This window comes from Leiobunum rupestre, chromosome 2, assembly GCF_980474605.1.
Source record: "Leiobunum rupestre chromosome 2, qqLeiRupe1.1.hap1, whole genome shotgun sequence".
Lineage (NCBI taxonomy): Eukaryota > Metazoa > Arthropoda > Arachnida > Opiliones > Sclerosomatidae > Leiobunum > Leiobunum rupestre.
The window spans coordinates 6684393-6706792 of record NC_143385.1 but is presented as its reverse complement, the minus strand read 5'-3'; the positions used below and the strand labels follow the sequence as shown (position 1 = coordinate 6706792).

General features: G+C 34.2%; 1 protein-coding gene across 1 annotated transcript; it reads left to right on the top strand.

The window, feature by feature from the left end:
* The first annotated feature begins 8493 nt into the window (after positions 1-8493).
* Positions 8494-19819, top strand: LOC149955611 (cytochrome P450 3A5-like). The gene is made up of 14 exons (XM_090165333.1): positions 8494-8606; positions 10140-10239; positions 11177-11229; positions 11330-11426; positions 11949-12065; positions 13452-13540; positions 14220-14365; positions 14659-14774; positions 14983-15121; positions 17810-17970; positions 18180-18268; positions 18688-18831; positions 19040-19202; positions 19599-19819. The coding sequence occupies exons 1-14, from the start codon at positions 8533-8535 to the stop codon at positions 19674-19676; spliced, it is 1566 nt and encodes a 521-aa protein (XP_090021459.1). The 5' UTR covers positions 8494-8532; the 3' UTR covers positions 19677-19819.
* The last annotated feature ends 2581 nt before the right edge of the window (positions 19820-22400 follow it).

Sequence of the window (22400 nt, the reverse complement as noted above, 5' to 3'; positions counted from 1 at the left end):
ATAATTTATTAGTGTTATAATTTACTTAACTATGGTATTTTTAGATATTTTAATCTAGTAAGTTAATAATAGTTTTTAATATTCATCACTGGTATTGCCAGTGTATTGGTTTCTGATAAACTCACCAAGCCTATCACAATGAGTATACGTGAGTTCTTTTTTACCGTAAATAAACACTTAAATCTATACTCATCATATTCAAATGCTTGAGCTCGATATCGTATTACTTTTTGATGTTATAAATTTCGATTATTTTAAATTTCCTGTGCTAAATCTTAAATTTCATGTCTCAAAATTATGGCCATCTTTAAAAAAAATTGTCGCCCGTGGCTCTAACTACAACTTTTTTTTTGTCGTTAGGATTAACGATAATTTTAGGTTTCTTCTTACGACAATTTTCTTAACGAGAGCCTTAGAATTGCATTTTTTCTCGCTAGCGACAATTTTCAAAGTTAACGAGGATTTTCTCCCTTTAACTTCCTTACCGATAATCTCAGAATCGAGCCCCTGGTGGCGGGAACAAAAAGGCTACATGAAGTGTTTTGACTAAAGTCACGTATTTTGGTAAAATTTTTATTTATTAAAACTCACAGTTCAGTAAATACATTTAGCTCGGAAAACATTTTGAAATAATGGTAGTCTGGCATCATCTATTATACTTTAATATAGTAAAACATTTCGTTTTACCATTTTGTTATCGCCACCAGTTTTGCGGTATCCAATATATTTATAGAGGTACTGAGGTAGTCGTTTAGCTGTAGTCGCTTCGCCTTATTTCAGTGGCGGATTTAGCATAAAATTTAATTTAAAAAATATAAAAATTTATCCTACAAAATGTAACTCATACACGTTAAAAAATTAAGTTACGGAGTAAAATATAAATAAAATATAAATGCATCTGTATTAGTATTATCCAAGATTCCAAATAAGAATTTTGTTTTCCTGAGTCCGGCGTCTACTAACTAATGAGGGGGGGGGGCGAGGCACCAAAATTCTTAAATTGCTTAGGGCAGATATTGGGGTTAATCCGGCCCTGCTCTTAAGCACTTACAGAAACTACAATATTTTAAAAGTGCAGTAATGACATCTCCGCAATGTGTTATGGTGGAACACTAGCATTGATTGGTTCCAGTTCATATTGCAAAGGTTTTTTGAACGACCTTCACTATGGAAACCAGTGGCTTATATCTATTTCAGTTTTTCTTGTGTTGTCCACATGTTTATATGCCCTCCCTGTTTCATAGAAAGATGACTCTTAGTATTCTTCAAATTATTTCTGCTTCACCATTAATTATATTATCTTCGCCGTCAATTATCCTTATATCATGACCGTCATTTCTTGTAAACTTTTGCAAAAACATAAATGGCTTTACATTGACAATTATAAGAATTAAGTGTTTATTAGTTGTGAAGATTATGCTGATATAAAACTGTTAAAGAAATCTATCTTCATTACGAAAGCACTTTTGTTCTTTAGGGCAATTGTATGTATTAAATATATATCGTAATTCGTCCTTTTTAGATACCAATGCAGTATTTGAAGCATCTGGGGTGTTACAGCCCAAAAAAGTCTTAGTAAAGGTTCAGTTTCGATCGTAATTGTATAAGCACCATTATCATACAATAATAATAGACCCATAACAAAAGAGGGCCCTTGACGAGGCTTAAATGAGACCTCAAGACGGAACATCCTGTTTGTGACGTTTTGAACCACGTGACCGCCATTGAAGTATACAGGCGGAAGTAAGGAATCGGATGTTCCGTCCAAATGCTGAGTTGCCAGGTAAAAATGTTAATTTTCGGCCCCCCAACTTTCATCATGGGTCTATTAAAATGATTAACTGTCGTTACGAAGTGAATATTTTTACAAAAGAGGTAACATATTTCCGGGCTCTGAAATACTCCCAAGGGTGGAAGCACTTCATTTCCCTATCCGTGAAACACATTGGCTGGTGCGGGTCCTAAAAGAATATGAGCCCCCAAAAATCCTGAAAATCATAGTGCCCACGAGAAGAAGCGGCTGCGAATCGAGTTTGACGAGTGGGTACCAAAACTTCAGTTACGCCACTAGTGAAACAGCGGCGGAATCTACTGATCTACATCCAATGGTTATTAACACCGAATTTAATTCTATTAAGATCGTAATTTTATCTCGAGATTTTGGTCTATTTGGGCCTTTCTCGGATGAAAACTAACACTTCAAGTTCTATGTTAAACAATTTTGTCTTATCGACAAAAGTAGAATGCGATGTGAAGAACCATATATTATCATCGTTTAAGGTTTATGGAAGCTTTCTTGAGTGTCAGTGAAACTTAAGAATTTCTTCTCGAAGTTTAGCATAAAAATTTTCTAATCAGCGTGAGTGGGTGGTTGGAAAGCGTATTTAGATTATAAAGGAACAATTATTCTTAAACTAACGGAAAGCCCCAAGGTTAAAGGTCAATTTAAGGATTCATATTAGATTTCATCTAATCCTGATAACAAAAACAGAAACCCTTTGATTTTGCCAACTGAATAAAAATTTAGCCCCTCGATCAGTCCAGTTTTGGTCATGACCCTATTTTTAGGATTATATAATAATTTGGTAAATAGGTATGGTAGCACTATTGACCACGGCAGCTCATATTTTACCAAAAGTAATTAGTAAATTACAACGGGAGTTTTCTCGGGCTCTAACAGTGTCCAGTTCTAGAAGGCTCTTAGCTCAGACTCTCAGTTCAACTTTAATTTGAGAATTTCACATTCGACCGGTCTTACCTTTCATGGTACACAATATGTGACGCAGTAAGTTTCGCCAAAAGCGACAACACAAAAGGTAAGATTTATACTTGTCTATCACACAACAATGGAGTTTTCTTTTTAAGGATTAATTGTGTCTTTTATACCAAAATATTTTTTTGGGAGATAAATTACCACCGACGGACTCAAACCAGGCTCGTGGCACCAAAACCAAATATCTCACTACGCTAAAAAAATCCTCAAGGCTCTTATATTAGGTAAAATAGGTTTCGGTCTAAGCTCAGGCTCAACAGTTTTAACTACTCTTAAACAGAAGCAGCTCCAGCTCATGATTGAACAAAGTGTAGGATAGTCTCATCTCGGGCTCGTGGTTTCTCACACATATTTAATTTGTGTTAATTTACTTAATATATTTCAAAACTCGGTCGCAAATTTGCATTTTGGCTTATTTTGCTTCAGCAAATCGAAATTATCTTTGGATTTTAAGTTAAACTTTGCACTGCATGAGTATTTCTTAAAAATATGAATTCTAAAGGTGTAAATGCGGTTATTTTGTGAAATGTGGATCAAGGCCCGCATCTTAGGGGCTCACTACATGTGCTCTTATGGGAAACAAACTTGCTGTTTTTGGTGTTAATATCGGTCAACCTCGAACCATTGCACGTGTACCTAAATTTAGCTTCTTGGTTCATGTTCTGATTAAGAATAAATCTAGATATGCTATGCCATTGTTTTCCAAGAGTTTTTTGAAATTATACAATACTATTTTACAAGAATTGAAACTTATAAGCCAAAAAATTGTCTGTGTAATATATAGCGAATTTACAAGATTATACATTAAAATGCATGCATCTTTTTTTATTATATTTTTTAGTCGATTGTGGCGTGTGGGACAATTCATCCATTTGATTGACCGGGGCGAGATATGTGTAACGGCCACGCCAACGGGGGGATACGTGGGGACCGGGGTGAGGACCCGTTGGAGGATTGGTCGTCTTCCTCAAACGGCCATCCGCAAACTCTGCCTCCCAGACGCTTGGGATTACAGGAGTACGCCACTACTCCCGGCTGCATGAATCTGTACTCGAAATCATTGTTACCTTCAACCACTACCCAAAGCGGAAATTTTTCAGCCTCCGCCGGAAATATAGTTCGCTAAATAAAGTGATCAATGTGAGATATTATTAGATTAGATTTAGGTGAAATTTATTGACTGCCACTAGTACGAAGTAAGAGCTTGAAAAGGCTTGTAAATAAATTATAATTTTAATTAAAAAAAATTCCCACATAAAACTTGAATTTCAAGTACCTCAACCACCCTCATTCGTAATAACATCCGCTTCTACATAAAACAGATCGTGGCAGCCCTGTTTTAAAAGATTTTACAACTAAGGAATAACGATTGGACAGAAAATGGGTTATGTTTCTATGTAAAATAACATGAGGATGTTTCTGAGCGAGTTTGATTGCCAAGTCCGTAAGGTGTGAGATAATCTTTGATCCGTGGGTGCTCTTATTTGAAAATTTCGCCTTTATACAATGGAAAAGGACTAAGGCCATCCAGTGATCAGATAATGCAGTTACTCGGGTGTTTATTGAGGATAATGGCCGACCGCTTAAGTTGTCTCAAGTATCATTGATTTCGAGTATAGACGATTTAACTAAAACACACTAAACCTACAAAATTAGCCCTAATGATATAATCTGTGCTTGCTCGTAGCTTCGAAGGCATTCAGACGCCATGACAGTAAACTACGTGACAGAAACATTACAAGATCATTTTTGTGACCACCATGAGCGTCTTAATATCATGGCCGACATAAAATCGTTACCATGGGAAGGAAAATAAGGCACACTAACGAGCAACGTACAAATAACGAATTAACGAATAATTATCGTTAATATGATTACAAATGCCTGAATAACTCTAACTTAAGCCTATATTTTTTGGAGTATTTATAAATTCAGAAAAACGGCTATTCGTAAATTTCCTAACGCAAAAAAAGTAAATTTTCGACATTCACCCTCGTAATGCAGAGTAACAACTGAATAGACTCCACTCGCTTAATAACGTAGCTTTCATTTGAGACCGCTAATAGCACCATTTACTTATGAATAAATACAAATTCAGCATTTTTCACTTTCGCTTAAAACCAGTATACATGGGAAGTTTCTCTTAAGTTCATTGGTCAAAACTGACATTCAAACTGACTTAAACAAGTTTTAAGCTTTAGTGTGACAGTGAGTTAAAACTATAGTTCAATATTGTTAATTTATAAATAACTATGTAATTTCCCAATAATTGATAAAACTAAATGGAGCCTTATTATGAACTATTTCTCAATGATGGACGACACTAAATAAAGCCTTATTTTAAACTGTATTTCCCAATGATTGACGATACTAAATGGAGCCTTCTTTTGAATTCTATTTTCCAATGATTGACGATACGAAATGAAGTTTTATTTTGATCTGTATTTCCCCAATGATTGACGATACTAAATAAAGCCTTATTTTGATCTGTATTTCCCGATGATTGACGATACTAAATTAAGCCTTATTTTGATCTGTATTTCCCGATGATTGACGATACTAAATTAAGCCTTATTTTGATCTGTATTTCCCCAATGATTGACGATACGAAATGAAGCCTTATGTTGAACTGAAATTCCCAATAATTTACGATACTAAATGTAAATGAAGCACTCTTTTAAACTGTATTTCCCAATGATTGACTATACGAAATTAAGCCTTATTTTGATCTGTATTTCCGCAATGATTGACGATACAAAATGAAGCCTTTTTTGAATTGTATTTCCCAATGATTGAAAATACTAAATGAAGCCTTTTTTTGAACTGTATTTCCCAATGATTGACAATACTAAATGAAGCCTTATTTTGAATTGTATTTCCCAATGATTGACAATACTAAATGAAGCCTTATTTTGAACTGTATTTCCCAATGATTGACGATACGAAATGAAGTCTTATTTTGAATTGTATTTCCCAATGATTGACGATACTAAATTAAGCCTAATTTTTAACGGTGATCGTTTTTAATTTCAAATTTATCATCCGCTAATAAAATACAATTTGATACATAAAATCGTTGTGGACCATACCATCACCTTAAGTATTCGGTGCTAAGCCTCACCTTGAAACGATAACCATGACATTATTCTACGTCACAGATCACGAGCCAAAAAAAAAACAACACACCAGCGACACAAAGAACTACGTGAGCACCATGGGCATTACAAAAATATGGCAGACCTAATCTCGTTATTATGACAACGAAAACGGGTCACAGGCACGATCAAGCTACGAGTAAACACCCATTTTATCCCGCAGCGTGACGTAGTTCGTGAACGTACTCGAATATTGCTGAATCGTACAAAAAGTTTCCTTCTTTATCTGTACACCGAGTCATTCGCTTATTTCCGGGGCCGTTCCCATTTCAAGGAATCGGATTTGTCCTCTTCCGAACAACATTTTTTCAGCGTGAAAATACCAGTTAAAACGCGGTTAAATTTTAACGACGGAAATTCGCGGTACTTCGGTATATAGGCATTCAAGGCTAAAATGATTAAACCAAACCCACCAAACAATTTGAAAGAAGTTAAACCGCTCTGTGAAGGCTACAAACTTGGTAACTCAAATAGTCTTTTATAATTTTGTCTCTCATATTAAAACTTTTCTTTCGTTGAAATATATGTTTCACTTAACCTAAAATTTTTATTTTATTACGGTATCATCATTGAGTGTTTTGCTACTTTCAAAAATTGTTTTGGTTTACCTATGTAAATTTTCAGAAAATATGGCCCCTTTTTTAAAATCTGTGGCTCTTAAAATTACGGTGTTGGTCCATTTGATCGAAAAATATGTGATCGACAGTCGATCATTATACGTTGCAATTAATCGAAATTTCATTTGATCGAATCCCATTTGTCATTTGTTTCATAAGATCGAACCTTCAAATGATCGAATACTATTTGATCGAATTCAAAAGTATTTATAGTACCAGTTGGTATGTTTTTATTTTACCGAATGTCAATATGAAGTGCAGAAGGAATAATGATGGAATAATTCATTGCTTAAGTGCAGAAGGAATAATGATGGAATAATTCATTGCTTTAACTGTATTAAGCCACAAAGATGAAGATATTTTTACTTTATACACTATATGATGGAATTTTTTATGACATCGACGATAACGGCCCGTTGTTTTTGATATATATAAATAGGGTTAGGTTAGGTTAGGTTTGGTTAGGTCCGACCACGTTCACGGCCCTTCTATTGCTAAAAATTAGATACATAGTTCGTTTTTTTAATAGGTCATTCTAATAATTATGTCCGAGAGAATATTTTGTTTTCTACGTCACTGCGCTCAGGTTTTTTTCTGTATATTATTTTTCTTTAGTACAGTTTAAAGAAATAATTATTATTCATAGAGTCTACTGTATCTCATTCTGACTAGATGTTGCCTTTTCGATTTACTCCCAAAAACTAGTATTTTTACCCTACAGTAGCTTTCGATCAAATTTCGTTCGATCAATTGCCATTCGATCAAATGCAATTCTATCAAATGGAAATTCGATCAAATGGGACCCGTTCGATCATTTGGGAATCGATCAAATAGACTCAAACCAAAATTACAGGTAGGCTATAACCAAAGATAATATTGAACTCCGTACCCTAAATATCAGAGCGTTCCGGTTTTGTAACGAAGAGATAACCGACTCGGCATGTTGCCTCCGAAAAATCGGTCACTATCGGGTGCTGTTGGGTGCTGTCTACGGTTGATTGCATGGTAACTAGTTTTCAGGAGTTACGGCAGGAAGGATGCAAACACCGTTGACTACGCGCCAGGCAGTCATTTCGAATCTATAGGTACAAGCCAAATACGTGAGGTTATATTGTCTTTAACGGCGCTACTTCGCCCGTCGCGAAACGAAAAGAAGACGGAAACCACTATGAAAAGGACTGGCAAGAAAACGGGAATGTTAAATAACCTGAAGAGCAAAGACACCTCAAATACTTGCCTTTCCGACGAAAACCAAACTCCAAGCGCTATCGAACACGAAGTCGGGATGGCCGCAATTACCAATACAAACCAATTTACCGAAGGATTTAAACCGCGCAATTTTAACCCACTACAAACTAGAAAAACGACCACTAAACGCTAAAAACTCCGAACATTTCTGTTCTGAAATTGTAAATAAACCATTTCATTTTAGGTGTGAATGAGATGGAGACGTCATTGTCGTTATGGATTTGATTGAGGTGATGAATAACGAGGTTTTTCTGGAGACTTTCTAAGGTCGATGATATGCTTTATCTTTATCATTATCACCGCTGGAGAGCATATTCCATAAACCAAGCTTAAACCTACTCATGACAAAATAAAGACCTTTTAAAGTGCTCCACGAGAAAAGAGGTGAAATACACTAACTTTTACCAATTGTTTTACTTAAAAATTTAATAATTATTAAAATCTGTGTCTATACACAAACGTTTAAAACTTAAAGAAACATTAAAAATAAAATTAAATTTATGTTGATGAAAGTTTCACATTCTTTAGTGACGTTACGGGTGGTGCGAATGCATTGTTGATTTGGTAGCGGCGGACAGTGTGAATTTAAATATTACATCTTTGACTTACCCCTCCCAGATTGAGGCGACGTAGTAAAAAGCTTATCGAGGTCGAACCGCGCTGAGTTTCCCGCTCTTAAGTACTTCCCCGCTTGATCGAGAGTGAGAGAGCGGCGTAGAACGAGCTTCACTCTCTGACCATGTCCCCTCTGTTAGTTTTAGAGTTGTTGGCGGCCGTATTTATCATCCTGGTCACGTCGTTTCTCGTCTACTGGTAAGATATGATTTTCTTTCGTGTTTTATTCATTATCAAATAGCGATTGAGGTAAAATTTTAGTTTGAAGCCACGCGTTACAATTGCTCTTTTTTAAATAATATAAACAAATACATGTACAGAAGCCGTATTTCAAAAGCGTGCGCCTGTTATTTTACGCTCGCTAACTACATTTTAAAAATATGCGCGCGAATTTTTATTTGTTGTTGTACAATGACCAACGTGATTTCCCGTATCGCGTAGTAATGGTTATATTGATTTTGGCTTTAAATGGTCAAACCGTTTGAAATATAGTAGTTTTTCACGCCAGTCCCAGAATCTGGTTGGCTGGTTCTGCTATGACGAAGTACAGAAAAGGAAATAGATTTTCACTAAGATTTTTTTAAACGCTGATGTGACCCTTTAAGAAATGAAAAATTTAAGGTCTGTTGATATCACCATGTGGAATTTTATTTTCACGAATTTGTAGTCAATAATTCCATGAAAAATCGATTTTTATAAAATTTGTAGGGCGTTTTATTTATTTGGCTGGCAGGCAAAAAAATTGTGCTCGTAATAAAAGCCTAAAATGTTATTAACATGTTTTTCAGTTTTACAATTTTAGAAATTCGTAATGAAATGAAATGAAAACATGGTTTAAAGTGTACCAAAACAATACGAAAGTATCAGCAAGTTGATACACGTGATACATGAATCTCGAGAATAGAAAAATTTTATAATTTAAAACCAATAAAATACGCTTGTATGCTAAATATAGTAATATCACTTCGTAGCTTTGACCATGGCTGCCCTGTTAGGCACGCTTTTTTCACTTGATGGAAAAAAGCATGGCTGACGTTGCGTTACGTCACACTGATACTACTCCATACAATTATTTCTTTCAGAAGAATTAGTGACATTTTTGAATATAATATAATATATTACTATATATTTAAACACTTTCTTAATTAGCCGGATGGAAAACCATAATGAAATAACTTCTATTCGTTCAAATCTTTCATTTTTCAGTTGAATATACCAATTAATTTGCTTAATTTACTACCCGCTTTTTGTAGAAGTAATAATAATTATAACCAGCTAGGATGGTGAATGTAATTTGGACTTGTTATTCAAAGGATGAAGAAGTTGACATAATTGAATCTTCTACTGTGATTTTTTAATTACGGTTTCAATTTACACATTCGTTGTTTGGGGGTGTCATTCAGAGACCTTTATTGGTCTGTGGTCCAAAATTAAAATGTTATTTATAGAGGTTTTCATGTACCTTATGGACAGAACTTTGAATACCCGAATACATTCAACAAATTGAAAGGTTTTATTTTGCTAAAAATAAATGTTATTTTCATACCGCCGCGTATATTAACATACCTGTCAAATTTCGTCAAAATGAAGGCCAATTTCATATGGAATTAACAAATAACCAAGCCTACATTATTGGCGTTAAAATATGAAATATTTGAAGTACTACTCCTTATCAAAAACAAAAATGTATGTACGTATTATTGTATTGATTAGTAATCATATACTTTTCAGGGTGTATTTGAAGCGCTCCCACTACTGGGTGGATAAAAATATTCCTTTCGAAAGCCCGTTTCCGTTTTTGGGAATATTTGTGGAATTCTTCAAGGGAAAAGTAAGCCAGAAGTATATATTCTAGGTTACTAAAATGAAAACTGTACATTTCAATAGGAACTAATTTCCCGCCTAACCGTAGATATGATTACGCGAATTTCAATAAAAAGCGTACGTGCTAACTTCGCGCGCTCCCGTTCGTCTGGTATCCATGGAGATGGCCGTTTCCGCTATCGACGGAAATTGAAAAAGCTAACAAGATAGGGCCAAAAATCGCCGCAGAGAGTCGCGTAAACCGGTTCTGATTTTTATGGTAGACATCGCTGTTAAAGGTAGTATAATATTTTCAGAAATTTGGGGCAGTACATAATTTCCTCCCCTCACTTTTTTATCCACGTGTTATACGTAATGTATTATACAATGGTTTCTTTTAGCAACATCCCACTGCAAGTTTGCCCGCTTTATTAGTGCGTTAATTCCTTCTATCTACTATAACGTATTTCGATAATGTAAAACCACGTACCTCATTATTAAGAAATTATATTTGAATAAATGTCCAAACTACAATGAAAATAATTAATTTATAGCTCGGATATTGTTTTTTACATGTAATTATGAAACAATAAATGTTTCAAGTGAGAAAACCTCTTCACGGCTTCCTCTAATAGAAGAATTGGGTGAGAAGCTATGGCGCACCCTACCAAACAAGGAGGGCTCTACTACCTTTAACGTTAGATCTATGGCGAATTCGAACTTATAGGGAGCTAGTCTATTATAAACTTATGTTTCTAAGAATATCTACTAGTTTTTAAATCATATTTTCTTCTAAAATAGTTTTAGAAAGTTATTTTATTATGTATTACGTTCCATCCTTATTTTTTTTCTAAACAAATTAGCGATAGCCTACGAAGATAATTGTGTCAATAACAATAAGAATTGCAGATAATTACATCTCTTAAGAGAACTGAAAACACTTGATAAACTGTCTCATTTTTCAGTCTCTCTTTGAAATTGACCATGAATTATACCAGAAACACGGCCGTGTCTTTGGGTAAGAAACATTATTCTTATCGAAAAATAACAACCAATAACTTATTTCCAATTATATTTTAATTAAATTGATTCTTTAAATTGGTGTTATTTTCTGGCAGAGCTTACGCGGGAAAGCAACCATATTTGTTTGTTGGCGATCCCGAATTACTCAAACTTATTTTCGTCAAAGATTTCCACGTCTTTCCTGGCAGAAGGGTAAAGATTTCATTTAATCACTAAGCCTCAATAACAGTTTCAAAACAGTATTTTCAGATTACAATTCATAAACGTTAAACGTAATTTATCCACTAGCCTTCGCATTTTCGAAATTGCCTTATGTAAATCGTGAAAATCTAATTACGACCATTGGAATAAAAATCTTAAATAGACTAAATTTTTAATAACCAAAACATGTTCTCTTGAATTAAAAAATAATTTATTTGAATCACTAGTAATGGTTTCTATGTTTTTACAAGTGTCAAATAAGCCATCAAGATCACGTGGTCCGACCACATTGGTCAAAAATATACCCATAACATATATATATATATATATATATATATTTGGCTCTTTGATAGTGAGAGGATTTCAAAAAAATTAACTTGAACCTTAACGTCAAAATTGCGTGAGTCTGGGAAGCTAAAATTGGCAAAGAAAAAATATAAAAACTACAATTATTTGGATCGAAATTCTTGAAATATATTTGTTTTATAACAATGTGACTTTTCAATGTTTCAGTTGTTTAAAGCGGATATACCAGTGATCGATAGTATGCTAGCAGTTATAAAAGGAGACAAGTGGAGAAATATTCGAAATACCGTAACACCAGCTTTCACTTCAGGAAAACTGAAAGGTGTAAGGGTTTATTTTTTACTATTTAAAATAATTTTAAAAATTTGGATGCCACGACTAACAAAGGAATTGTTAGATTTGTAGGAAGAACTGTTATAGCCTTTTCATGTGCGCCTTATTAAATCGGATTTGATAAAGCATATATTATATATTTATATTTTAAATATTGTATCCAGATTGTATTTATTTTTACTTAGCCTCGTTTCCAATCCCCCTCATACTGAGTTAGTATTGGTGGAGGGTGGGTGGTCTCACCATAGCCAATATCCCTTAGTATAAATATATGCATTCTTCATATCATTTATCATTTATTCTATATCACATTAGAGAAAAAATAGTCAGAATAATACTTAAAGAAACTGTGGCTCTATCATTGCCACCTGTATTATGCCAAGGCCTAGGGGCAGATCACTAGCATGATTATTAGGTCACCCTCAAATGATTAAATCGGATTAAATCATGATTGAAATTATTAGAATGATTAAATCTCGATTAAAATGATTAGAATGATTAAATCTCGATTAAAATGATTAGAATGATTATGTAAAGATTAAAGTGATTAAACCGCGATTAAAATTATGATATCGTGATTAAAATGATTAAATCGGAATTAAAATTATTTTATATTTACTCGATATTGTATTTCACGAGGTATTCCATTAAGTTCATTGATATTAAAAAGTGTATATTTACTCGATATTTACCTGAAAAATTATTATTAAACCCTTAGAAAAACACTACTTGTCTTAGCATTTTACGAGGTATTTTATTAAGTTCATAGATATTAAAAATTATACTACTAATTAATTAAAATATGAAATCGAGATTGAAAAGATTAAATTGATTAAATCGTGATTATATTAATTAAATCGTGATTATATTGATTAAATCGTGATTAAAATGATTTAATCATGATTAAATTTTTAATCATTTAATCATGAATATTAGGCCCTTTCAAAGCTAAGTGACCTGCCGCTCAGCCAAGGCCCTTGTTATTAGAGATGGCGTGGTGCCCTCTATTAATGGAAAAGGAAGCTAAAATTCAAAATAGCGAAACAATAATGTCGTCATAGAACCATTTTGGAGTGTTATAATTAGACAACTTATACTCTACTTAGTGGACTTTAACCTAAATTATATATCCCATATGAAATATATAATAAATATTTTAAAATTTACAATCGAGCCAATCAACTCCCGCCTTTTGGGTCAAAATGTAGCTTAATTATCTGGTTTTGATTTCGACGCTAGCGACATCTGTTGAAAAATAGAGCTAGAGCCGACACACTTTTATATGATGATTTTAATCAAATTGATTTAAGACAGCCAACTCTGATTAGGTTTAGTTATCTTTTACTTTTATTATTACAAGACAATTGTTCTCTCCAGATGATTCCAGTTATCTGCGAGAGTGCGGAAATCTTAACCAACAATTTTGTGAAGTATGCCGAAGATGGGAATGGTGTCGATTGCAAAAAGTAAAAACCACACCTTTGACAAAAAACACCAATTCGCTTGATATTAAACTCCAATAACGGGGAGCTAGCCACTACTTAAATCTTCAGTACAAATAGAGATAAATCGAAATAATTACTTTGTACTAATCTATAAATTCAAAGGAAATATAGGAAATCTCCGGAAATACATGTTGGAAATATTGAGAATTATCGAGAATATTTGAAAAATTGTAATATTGAGAAATACAGAGAAACATCGAGAAATAAGGAAAAATTTAGAGAATTACAGAGAAATATCGATTATTACAGAGAAACATAAGAGAAATAGGGAAAAATATAGAGAATTACAGAGAAATATCGAGTAATACAGAGAAATATCGAGTAATACAGAGAAACATCGAGAGATAAGGAAAAATATAGAGAATTACAGAGAAATATCGAGTAATACAGATAAACATCGAAAAATATAGAGATTTGCAGAGAGAAATCGAGTAATTCACAGAAATATCGAGAAAAACCGATAAATATCTGAAGGTTTCTTAGGAAATACGGGAAATTGAAAAATATGCAAAGATACTGCAAAAATTTTACATATTTGTGTGTACAATAGTTTTTGAAGTGGCTTTCAATTAAAGTTAAAACAAATTGTAATGAATTTAGCTACCGACAAAGTATTTCATATCTATTGTAATTGAAACAGATTATTTAGTAACTTTACGTTGGATGCCATCGCAAACGTGGCTTTTGGAACGAGGTTAGATTCGCACAACGATCCGAACAACAAGTTCGTCACTCACGGCAGCAAAATGATCAACACCGGACTCACCTTTAGCAGAGCGATCGCTTGTAAGTATTTACACACGTTAGTGTAGAGTGCACAATTGGGCTGTTCTAATTTACAGTTTTAAAGATAGCCATTTTCTTTTTGAGGGTTAAGAAATCACCCTGTTGATGTTTTATGATAATATTTTAGTATATTTACGAGGTCAAAGTTTTGAAGGTCGAGATCAGGAATTTTGAAGGTCAATTTCAATATTTACAGAGTCGAGATCGTCCATTTGCGTCATTTTGATGCGCAATACTGGCTGGTTCCGGTGGATTGGCATAATTTGTAACATGAAGTATAATTTCATTCGCAGATGCTTTTCCAAAATTGGCCAAGATGTTTGGAATTTCATTTTTTCCCATGGATACACTAGAGTTCTTCGAACACACAACAAACGCTATTATTGAAAGACGGGACGAAAATAATGAAGTAAGTTCAGCATTGCCGCAAACATTAGATCTTTAATTGAAGAGGAAACGAATGCAATTTATTTATTATTTATTGTATAAAATATCCCGTAAAAATATATGCTCATCTTTTCAATGGTTATTTTAAATCCCGTATCCTTTAGCTTTGAACAGTTTTTATGAGCCACAACTTGCATTAAATTATCACATCTTTTGTGTTTAAAATCAAGGTGAGACCCGATTTCCTTCAAATGATGATAGACAGTCAAAAGATCGACGAGCAAGTTGTAGAAAAAGATGTAAATCAAGTGGATCAAGCTGAAGGTGCCATGACGAATAAACAAAAAGTTGAACAAATTAAACGAATACGTAAGCTATATTACAAAATATAATAAGTCGTGCATAGTACAAAGCGAATTAGATGTCAAAGAATATTTCAAAAGGGCTTGGTACCAAGGCAGAAAGTGCTAACATAACCCCGTTATGGTTCAATAACTTTAAACCAAATTTTGCTCATTTTTTAGTTTTTTAATTTTTATGCACAATATTTATACGCCAGTTAAAAATTGACTATTTTTTTTAACTATTACGTACTTTTGTAATGAATTTAGAGCACCGTTTGAATAGTATTAGTCGATAATACAAAATAACGGTCGAAAAAGCCGCCGATCAGTATGGTAAAATATTTCGGCGGCGTAAACGTCCGCCATTATCGGTGTGGAGAAACAGCACTTCCAGGATTATTTGGTTTGAAATACACGGAAAAATGGCCAACTTTAGTTTTCCTGCCAAAATGTGAAGGAAATATATTAATAATTTTATACCTGAAACCCTTGGATAATAGTGATAAAAAACTATGTTTGCCAACCTTTCAACGGATACATAGATATTATTATGGTAGGTGTATATAGCTTACATCATTAATTTATTCATATACACCCAGGCGGTTTGCAATGTAATAGTGATAATTACTGCCCTTGCGACTAGGATCAAGTGAAATTCATGGATGTATGTGAATAAATGCTTATCCTAGAGAATTTATTGAGTTCTAAAATAGTGAAAAACTCTTAAAGGGGAACGGTCAAGCTTTAACCAGTTAGATAGCGCTATAGCCCATTAAAAACTAAAATTTATGGCGAAAACTGCGTCAAAAAATATTGAGTGGTTAATTTTTAATAAAATAAAGAAATTTCGGGAAATCGAAAGGCGCGCGTCCACCGCGACACCTGGTGAGAAGTCGGTGAGACAGAAAAACAACGTAAAAGCGCGCGCTGCTGATGACCCAAAAAAATTGTTTTGCATGCGCGGCGCGTTCCAGTTATAAGAGACCTAAGCCTAAATTGCACGATTTTAAACGTTAGGATAGTTCGCAAATCGCTCATACGGGTTTAGGGGCGCTGGCGGCAGCCCCCAAGATGGCGGCGAAAATTCAAACCCAAACACCTGCACAGAAAAAATGGTGCTTAGGTTTTTAACATCTAAACATGTTTGAAAGCTTACCATGGGTAAGAGTTGTTGTTGTTTCTTTAAACACATCTGTTTAAATAAAACGAGTTTCTCAAACAATCTTCCAAGATCTTTCCGGTAGTGTTCCAAACTGGAACAGCTGGAAAGAGGTCATGTTTAGAAATTAAACTTCGTGGTTTTTAAACATAATGCTAAACACTGATGTTTAATAAGTGTATATTGCGTTACGAGTTTAATGTATATTTCGCGTTGTCTATATATTTCGTTTAATTTCGTTTTCTATTTTTCTAAAAAAAATAATATTCGTTAATCACCGTTATATTAATAGTGTTAACTACAATATGGACCGGGTTCCTATATTATTTCATAATTTTAAGCTATTGGTAATTAATTCAATTATTAATCAATAATTGAACATGAACTACTAAAAATTAATAAAATAACACTATTTTTGATGTGATTTAAGGCCGTATTAACACAATTATAATTTAAATTAATATCGCTAAAATATAATCAGGCAGTTAAAGAAATGAAATCGATAGTATAGGCAGTAGGTTTCATTAATTCCTAGCCAATTAATATCAATGTTATTTTAGATCGTTATTAAACCACTCAAATATAGGGCTACTATACGGCAAAATAACACATGTTTTATACCACAACACCCGAACCTTTGAACATGTTTAGAAACTAATCTTCATAAAAATCTTTAGACGTGTTTTCATTGTAAGTGCCAAACGCATTTAATATATTTAATCTCTAAACGTATTTTATCTAAACACGATTTAACGATAAATATGAGAAGCATATAACACGTGTCATATCTAAACGCATGATGATGCAAAGCTGAACACCACTATCGCCTAAACATGATCGTTTTTAAATATGATAAATATTCTGTTGCATTTTGGTGTTTAAGAATGTGTTTAGTATCTAAACACCTTTTTTCTGTGTGGCGTTATTTTTCGTTTCAACTTTTTGGGCCAAAAACTATTTTTTCAAGACAAAAAAGGTACGTGTTAGTATATTGAACTACTTGTTAATCTTTTGATACGGAAATAAGGCCATATTTGGAAAAGCTTGGCCGTTCCCCTTTAAAGTCATACTTAAAGCAACTGTAGAACTGTTGGCTCTACCATTTCCACCTGTATTATGAAAAGGCCCTTGTTATTATAGATGGCCATGAATCTATCCGATTCTTCGAAAAAAGCGACTTTACTTAAATACAAAATAGCGAAATGATAACGTCATCAGAGAACCTTTGTAGGGTATTGTATTTAGACAACTTATTCTCTATTTAGTGGACTTAAACCTAAATTATATATCCCATGTAAAAATATTGTTTAGAATTACTTTAATTTATGTTATTGACCAATTTACAAACGATCCAAGCAACGCGAGGGGTACTTATAAGTAAAAATGTAGCTTAACTGTCTTGTTTTGATGTCGGCGCTAGCGACATCTGTTGAAAAAAGAGCTACTTCACTACGAGCCGACACTTGTTTCAAGCCTTTAATAGGAGATTAATATTAATATCATAATATAGACCACGATATCTATTAAAATGATTTTGTAACTTACCTTGCGCAGCTCTGACAAAGATAGAAGCTCTGTCGCAGTGCGTTTTGTTTTTCTTGGCGGGTAACGACGGCACAACCATTGTGCTCTCGATGACTTGCTACTATTTGGCACTGCACCCCGACATACAGGAAAGGGTTCTGGAAGAAGTAGATCGTATCTGGGAAAAAAAGGTAAGTACGATTTCATAGTCAAGAAAAAGGAATAGATTATTAAATGGAATCATTTGGTTTTGAAATAATGGTTCAAAGAGGTCAAGTGATTTTCGAGTATCCATGTTTTGACAGTGGTGCACCTAGGGCTTGGGCACCTATAACATTTTTACCTACAATTTCAGATATTTTGTACTTGGTATCCTAATTAAATTTAGTGATTATTTTAGACCATTCTCGATGCTGAAGCAGTTTATGAGGCGAAATACTTAGAAGCTGTGATTGATGAGACCCTGCGCATAAGCTCACCCGCAGCAAGGTAAATTCTCATTTACTTAAAAGTATAGACTTACTGAATTAAGAAGTACCGTAAATACAATTAGCAAAGTATTAATTGAAATTGATTGTTATTATGCTCTGGGGAAATCTCTAATGGCTCTAAAAATTGGGTAGAACACGAAAAAAACTCCGTATAAGCTAAATCATAATTACCTTTTAATAACACCACTCATAAACTTAAAGAATAACATAAACTGCTGGAAGAAATACATAATAAACATCATGATACGATTCTTATGACTTTCTGCAGAGTCACTTCCCTTATTTTTAATTATTATTAGCTTAATTTAACATTGAGTTAATTAGTATTAATATTGTTAGAAGAGGAATAATGGCGTTCTACTTGAACTTAACTTATGGTATCTTGTCAAACAGTTAAAGTCTTTATTATTGAAATAGACACGAGCGAAGAGCCGACAAGGATTACGAACTTGGAGACACTGGAATTCCCATCAAGGCGGGAACGATAGTGTGCATCCCTCTCTACGCCATGCACCACGATCCCAATTTTTTTCCAGAGCCGGAGAGCTTTAAACCTGAGAGGTACGTGTTTTGTTGATGGATAATATATTTTATATTTTTTGTTGTTTTAGATGAAAAATACGGTTTCTTAAGATAAAAATCCAAGTTGAATCCTCGCAAATATATTAATTTATCGTATTTCACGATAAGAGTAACAGAGGCATACTAACAGAAACATGTATTAATTGTCCAGCAACATGTATTAATATTTAATAAATAATTTTTGTAGGTTTTATCCAAAAGAGAAGAGTGAGGTGAAGCCGTACACCTACTTACCATTCGGAGCCGGTCCACGTAATTGTGTGGCCATGAGATTCGCACTTATGGAAATCAGACTCGTTTTGCTATATGTCCTCAGATCCGTCAAATTTAGTACTTGTCCAGAAACAAGGGTAAGCATAAAACCAGACTTTAAGTTGACTAAAATTAAAATAAGGAAAAATATAATTATAGAATATATTATTATAAATTATAATAATAAAAAGTCTGTAATCGTAATTTGCTTTTGTTATCTCATAATCAGTTGCTCGTAACGGTGGGTGATGAAATTACCAGTGTACGTAAAGCCCAATTTTTGTCTAAGAGGGGTGGACTAACGATTTTCTGTACTCTTTCAGATATAATAAGAAAAAAATTAGCACGCTATCAACTTTAGCTTTACATATTAAACTAACATAAACGAGTGACTATTTTATTCAGTGACTCGCGCATGCGCGTAGGGGAGGAAAGAAAAAGAAAGCGGCATTTATTGAAGAGCCTATCAACGATTTCTATATTTTTTGTTCTAGATTCCAATGGAATACGTGAAAAGAAGTGAATTTCTTCTGCCGTTAGATGTCATCCTGAATGCCACTTTACGATCGTAAATCTTATTGTGATTAGCCATTATAAAAACCTTCATTTATAATCGGCCTAGGCTCGTGTTAAATTGTAAAAAATTATAAATTTAAAAGTTTAGCTTTGTATTAAAGTTTTTTCATTAAATACACCCAAGTTCTTTCGCTTGACATTTGCGAAATTTCTTATATTCGTCCGCTACGCTCCTTAATTAACACGCTTAACTTAACTAGAAACAAAATAATAGTTTTAATTAAATTAACTTGTTTGTTTTGAAGGGGAGCTTGACTGATCACTACCTTAAATATAACCTTCTTCGTTTAAAAATAGATGATTAACGTAATGAAAATGGACTTAGAAAGTATCTAGTAGAATATCCAAGTTGGTATTTGTATGTAGTGAGTTGAGAAGGGAGTGGGATTTCTGATAACCTGCTGTGACTGGGTGGTGAAGCAGGCACACTGGCACAGGCGTCTGGGCCTGATCAACTGCCCACTGTAAATATACATTGACTATGGTCATATTATTACCGACAAAACACGTGCGGGTAGGACACTGGGTTACAAAAGACACGGTCTATTCGTAGCCGGAGAACTGAGCAGCTATAAGAGGGACTAGCATTCGAATATAGGCGATACTATTAAGTAAATTTGGTCTTAACCAACTTGTTAAAATGGTAAAACAAAATCACGTGACCCCCATTTCACAGACAACTTCGATTCGGTAACTCGTGTTCATAGTTGGCCGTGCGACGTTAAAGAAAAAAATTATTCCTTCCATATACTGCAGACAGCTAAATAACTTATACTTTTCTATTACAAAATGTTTTAAATAATAATAATAATTAGATAATTTAGACGAATCGATCAAAATTTATACCACCATTAGCAAAATAAAATAGTTCGTATTTCTTAGGATAGATGGCGCTGCAGTTCTCCACAAAGTAACGTGACTACCGTAATTTCAGCCCCCCCCCCCCCCCTAGACTTTATAGTTTCGCCCATTGAGGCGGTTCAAACCGACTGGTTGCCAGTATTTAGGATCAGCGGGAAAACTCTACGTTGTCGGGTGAAACGTTCAGCCGGTGCCCCTCCCCCCTGACTACATCACAGATTCAATTCAACTTCATTAATGTTAAATGATTCAACTCAAATCTATTTCAAACGGATAAACAAAGTTTGAGCGCACAAATTTTTACGAATCGGCAGTAAGGTTTAAAACTAAATTAAGTTTAAATTGCTTAATTGTTTACGAAACAAAACCAATAATTAACCTGACCATTGTACAGTACTTAACAGAGATCCTACAGTAAAAGAGACGCTAAAGCCCGCTTTTCCGTAATGCTACAATCTCAAACTTCCAAAACTTTCCTTCCCCCCGAAACATACCAACGCTCGTAACGAAGGCTGATGAAATTACAAGAATTTAAAGCCACGGCCAACTTCAGATTGCTTAATTAATTTTTATTTTATTTAATTTCTGGTTTGAATCGAAAGGCAGTGTTGGTTAAAGCTAACGACTGTCGAAAGTACAGCGCTAAATCCACCCGGTGGCGGAAAAGATACACATAACGCGTCTCGCAATGCATGATGCCAGCTGCTTTAGTACGAGAGAGGTGCGTAGAGAGAGAAAGGGGGAAGGAAGAAGCTTCAATTTATCTCTACCAGGTGCCGATACTATCGCCTGATTTCTTCTTTTTCGCCCGTCTAGTGGTGGTACAAAGGCCGCTATGCGCTTTTCAAACTTAGGGTTGATAGGCTTATGCTACAGTATGAATTATAGAGGGGAAGCTAGATAAGTATCTGTTCTCGCCACCAGAGGGCATTCCTCGATTAATTGTTCTTCCCGTCATCTCAACTCTTTTATATAATAATAATAATCATCAGCTAGACTAATACCCAATCATTGACTAATTAAACAGTATATGGTTCAATACGGGGGGAAACGCTATAACTGAAGGTTCTCTGGTACTTACAGCTGAAATCTACCTCCGAGTGAAATTAAAAAGTAGTTCTAAATTGAAATTTTAAAAATCAAAATTAATTTCACGTATAGATATTCTTTCTCCAAAAAAATTAAAATGAAGTGATTTTTTTTAATTAAATACAGCACTTCGGCCCCCAATTGAAAGCTTATGTTAACTAGACGTGAAGCAGCTCTTTTTTCCGCAGATGTCGCTAAGCTACATTTGGACCCATTATAATAATAATAATAATAAAATAATAATAATCAGCTAGGCTTCACTTCTAATTATAATACTCTAGAATGGTTCTATGGTGACATGATTGTTTCGCTATTTTGAATTTTAGCTTCCTTTTCCATTAATAGAGGGCACCACGCTCTCCAGTAAGGTTGTTTTCTGGAAAAATTGGATAAACTCATTGACATCTCTAATGACAAGGGCCTTATCATTATACCGGTGGCAAACTGGCAATGATAGAGCCGACAGTTGCTTCAATACACTCTCAAAACCACGATACTGTAATCTTGACGTATTCCGTTACCTAACGGGAGGCACTGGGAATATTTGGACTTCCCAACTTGTTTTCTCATTTCAAGGACGCGTTATCGTTCAGCCCGTTCCCTTCAGACGATAAACGAGAGACCAAAATGTAGCGGTTGCCGAGATACGTAGGTCTTGCGTCACGCTTTATTTAAAACTTTAGAAAGAAGGAAAGTTTACTTTCTCAGCTGGTTTAGCGTTTAAAACATTCGTTGCTTCAAATATAAACAGAACCGGCTATTTTTTTAAT

Bases quoted from the DNA above. Each gene is read 5' to 3' on its own strand.
- LOC149955611 (XM_090165333.1), top strand. From the start codon at position 8,533: ATGTCCCCTCTGTTAGTTTTAGAGTTGTTGGCGGCCGTATTTATCATC. The intron at 14,366-14,658 runs GTAAGTATTTAC...TTTCATTCGCAG, and splicing joins CTTTAGCAGAGCGATCGCTT to ATGCTTTTCCAAAATTGGCC. The intron at 19,203-19,598 runs GTAAGCATAAAA...TTTTTGTTCTAG, and splicing joins GTACTTGTCCAGAAACAAGG to ATTCCAATGGAATACGTGAA.